This window comes from Perkinsus marinus, assembly GCF_000006405.1.
Source record: "Perkinsus marinus ATCC 50983 genomic scaffold scf_1104296959208, whole genome shotgun sequence".
NCBI classification, from domain to species: domain Eukaryota; phylum Perkinsozoa; order Perkinsida; family Perkinsidae; genus Perkinsus; species Perkinsus marinus.
In genome coordinates, this window is record NW_003206510.1 from 787 (window position 1) to 5,350 (window position 4,564).

General features: G+C 45.4%; 1 protein-coding gene and 1 non-coding gene across 2 annotated transcripts; one reads left to right on the top strand and one right to left on the bottom strand.

Annotated features, from left to right (window-relative positions):
• Nucleotides 1–439: 439 nt before the first annotated feature.
• Nucleotides 440–2,327, bottom strand: Pmar_PMAR021587 (Tubulin--tyrosine ligase, putative; the record flags this gene model as incomplete). The annotated part of the gene is made up of 7 exons (XM_002773300.1): nt 440–606; nt 810–1,140; nt 1,195–1,280; nt 1,453–1,570; nt 1,618–1,716; nt 2,051–2,184; nt 2,229–2,327. Coding segments are annotated over 7 exons (1,034 nt in total), but the record flags the coding sequence as incomplete, so codon positions are not given.
• On the top strand, nt 657–736 carry Pmar_PMAR021586. The gene has a single exon. It is a non-coding gene; the product is annotated as a tRNA-Leu (tRNA).
• Nucleotides 2,328–4,564: the final 2,237 nt, after the last annotated feature.

Here is a 4,564-nt window from a genome sequence, read left to right on the forward strand (position 1 = left end):
ACCATGAAGGAACCTTTGCCGAGTTGTGACTGAGTGGTGGAAGCCCACGCTCATGCCAAGCGGGCGTCGGCTCGGCTTGGTGGCACAAATTCCCTCTCTAGTAGCGGCTTGAGTCTCCGTGATAGGACCTCCATCACTGCTCTTCGATCGAACGGGATGGGATCCACTACACCGATTGTGTCTCTGAGAGTGAATGCACGCATGCGCAAGTTGGGTATGTGTTCAATCGGGTTGCAGTGCAAGTCTTGCATCAACTTTGAAACGATGGAATTGACATCGTGAATCACACTTTTAATCGTAGCCATATACTCGGCAAACTCCGAATCCCCTCTGTTGCGTGACAACATTGAATGCTTCCAGAACTGAGACAGTTCCGTTTTGAAGTAACGAGAGAATGCTATTATAAGTCCATACGATGAGTTTGCCGCGTGGTATAGACCAGCGGATGCCGAAGATGCTTGTCCCGTACCTTATCAGTGCAACTTTGATCCTCTCATCCAGCAGAGTGTCTAAGTTCATGCTCGGACTTGAGTTCACCTCGAGTAGCCAAGCACGGAGGGACTCGTCGAAGATAACGTCGAAGCCATACAGCTCAAATGAGTTGACCTTGAAGCCTCAGGATGAAAACAAGTCGACTGTCAACACCAAATTCCATCGACAGTTTGGCCGAGTGGTCTAAGGCGCTGGCTTAAGGCGCCAGTCCGAAAGGGCGTGGGTTCGAACCCCACAGCTGTCAGACATTTCATCACTTGCTCCATGTAAGTCCTATCATGCATATTCTACCATTTCTGAGGGGTCGCAACGCTCACCTGGAAATTAATCATATGCTCGCACATGACCAGCGTCCTCACGACCACATCCTTGACCTTTTCCCAGAGTATCGCCCAGCCTATGCCTCTCTCCTCGAGTCGATCACTTAGATCTTCAAATGACAGCTTGGTACCTCGAAAAAAACACCGAGGCTCGATAACAAGCACGAGTTTACCTCCCAGCATGCGATGTTTATCATAAGGGAGACTGCCAGCATGTTTTCTCTGCACACTAGTATTCGTCAAATGCATGAGCCGATTCCTGTAATTTGAAGGGCTGGATGAATACTTCACCGTAGCGAGCCTAGCGAAACCTTCCTTGTAGATGTAACTACACCAAAGAGTCCTCTTCATCACATGATAATTTGAAACGATCTTTTCTTACGCTTCCAATGGATTGAAACTCATCACCAGGACGTAAACCCGGAGATCGAATTTGTACTCGTCTAGTAGCAACGGTTTCTCGATGTACTGAATGCGAAACAAAACAACGGTATTGGATTGTCCTCAGAAAGCCAACCCGGCATATGCACTAAGACAGCTAAGCGACTAATCGTCCGGGTTGATGAGCGCTACGCTCACATGTTGCATGTAACTCATTAAATTAACAGCTTCGAATCGAATTGAATTTAAGACGGCTAACCTCCTGGATGATGCTGGGCTCTCTGTAATGGACTTCGCTGATATCGGAGATGACGCTTATGCCTCTTCCACGCGAAAGGGATACAGGTTTCAATATCCACATAGTTTTTGGAGGGTCCCTAGAGCGATCGTAGTGACACACCCACCAGAGCCTTCGATCGTTTACAAGCTTCTGTTATTGGTGTAGGCGTCTACGAACTGACAGTAATCCCGAGGAAGAACAAACGTGTCGGGGATGACTCGGAAGGCTTCGACCATCTGGGGCCTTCGAGAGCCCGGTGGCCGTTTCACGTACCTATATCAGTGTGGAAGAATATGCATATGTGTCGGTAACTATATGGAAATTATTGTTGGTTTCTGTACACTTCTGCCCGAGTTAGTATATACTATTTGAGGGAACTCCTTAACTCAGCTGAGGGAAGCGAAGATCTATTCCTCCAATGCCGATTTGTCAACAGGCATAAGAACAGTAAAATTTGGACGCTCGGTGAGGTGCGAAGTGCTCCTAAACTCAGCTGAGGAAAGCCAGCATATTCCAACACCGGCCACATGCAAGTATGTCTGCAGTCACTGCAAACACCTGTGCACTGTGCACTCACCGATCGACACATCTTTTTAGGCAGTCTTTTCTGGTGAGGAATTTACTATCGGGGAAGTGGTTCACCCTCTGCCACACGAACAGCTTGTTGTAGTCGATGTTCGGCCGACCCCAGGTCCACAAGAGATTCCAAACCTATTAGCTGGGTATATCATTCGATACTGCGTGTGTCTTCTTACTGCTCCTATATGACATCCATGCGGTAGCTCTGCGTAGTTGTGATTTCCTGCTAGACTCCGCGACACGACGTCGTAAACCTCAACACGAGATTGAACAACCTGTCAGCGCGAGGAGAGCGTTCATAAGCACAACAACCGCCGATCGCAAAGCAATGGATGGAATATTTCATTCAAATATGAAATTTTCAGGAAATTTTTGAAAAAAAAGGCAAAATTTTTGCTCACTGAACGATCTACCTTGTAGTAGATCTGAGTGTCTGGGTTCGTTCTAGCTGGCGTTGGGGTACTCAGGGAAGGCTTCCCAACCAGAGTGTGACGAAAATCGGAGAAGTTGAAGATCTCGAAAGATCGAGATACATCACAGAAGTTCGCGTACATGAAAGAAACGAGAGTAGAAAAACATTTGTTGGTGACAATAAGGAAATTCTGCGGAAATTTCGGGAAATTTTCGTTGTTTTCTCAGAAAACAAAGAAAAATTCCAGAAAACTTTTCTGTACACTTCTATTTAGTGAGGAAACTCCGCTGAACTCAGCTGAGGAAAGCGAAGATATATATTCCAACTCCAACACTGGACAACCAGAAACTATGAGTGTTTGTACTCAAAACGCCCCCTTTCTTGTCAATGTGCGAATGTATGTTTGAATTCGTCAACCCAGCTCGTGAGCTTTCCTACTACATTTTGAAAATCTACATACGATTTTGAGAAAAGATGTAAAAAAACCATAATTTCCAATACATGTAGTTGACCATTGGTCATGAAGCGCAGTGGAAATGGCGGATCTCACCATCACTATAGAAATAGTAGGATTACAATATCCAGGAACTGCCTTGAACGATTCCTACAGTTGCAGAGTTTCCCTCAAGAACCGTTCGCGGACTTCTATCAGATCGTCTGACTTTCGTCTGGAATTCTCTGGAAAGGAAGAGTAGTCTCCTGGAGCCAGACTCCTGTCAACTTTTACTTTGTTCTTTCCCCCATGTGAAAATCTCAGCGAAGGTGGTGAACACTTCACTGTAGTCGAACGAATTTTCCTGCAAGTCGCAACTCACTTTGCCCTTCGAAACGTTCGCATTCTCCACTTCGTCAATTCCATCAGCAGTTTTTGAGTCTACTTCTTCTCCCAAAACGCCCTTGAAGTCGTTTTCAGTGACAGACCCTCGAAGAGTTACTTTGTCCTCTATCACCGCGCTTACACTCTCGTTTTTGTCACTTGCGGTGTCGTTGTTTTCATCATCGAAAACTCCTTCCTTTTCATCGCCACTAATCTCAACGAGTTCTCTTTGCATAGAAATGCTATCAGTCCCTTTTTCGCTGTGACCATCCTTTGCCGATTCGGATTGGTCAAGGGTGTCATGTGATCGGCTGGAGCTGGTCAGTCGAGACTCGTCACAACTGTCACTCTCCAATTCGTCCGAAATACTTCTGGCATCCAGGAAATTTCTTTTTGCCGCCTCCGTTATTTCGATCGTATCATCAGAGCTACTGTGCTCTACGAATTCACACTCTTCTTGTGAGTTTTCGAGCTTGGAAATTTCATCCACTACTTGCTGTTTTTTTCTGTTTTTTATTCGTATCCTCTTTGAAAATTCTCTCATACGTTCAACTTTTTTCTTCTTTTTGTCACTTTTTCTACCAACGATTTTGCATTTTTTCTTTTTCTGTTCTTTCGGTTTCCCAACCACAAAAGACTTCCCTTCAGCCGGACTAGGCCTCCACTTAGCGATGCTTTTTATCGTAAACCGTGGTGACTCCGTCGTAGGACGTTTTGCATCACTGACACTCGCATGCAGTGCTGAAATGTCCTCGCGTTCTGTCGTGTGATCGTGTTCACAGAATCTGAGATCCGACTGTTTTTTTGTTTTTCCTCACTCCAATGGAAGTTTGCCTTTTCATAATCTGCATTTGTAGATTTTCTGCGCGTCGGCGCTCCTCAAGTTCTCTTTGAATCAGCGAGCGAATCACTTGAGAGTTTTCCGTTTTCAAGGACTCTGAAAAAGCACAATATTTTCGAATTCCCATATGGTTTTGGAGTTTCACGACCGTGGTGATATGAAAAACACTAGTGAAAAACATATTTCACGACTACTGCATATCACCGCGAATATTGCGTTTTTCACGGAGTTTTACGCCACTTCACGTAAAACGGGTGATTTAACTCCATTTTGCTCCTCGTAATTCCGCAGTGTATGACAGTTGGACCGTATAATACAGTGTTGGGAAGAGCTCGACCAGAGCTTCCGAATGAATATCTTTTTCTGTTCATCAACTGTCACGCCCCGCGAAGTTTCAAGGAGTGGGCGCTTTTTTTGCACCACCCTGTAGTCTTGGATGAAC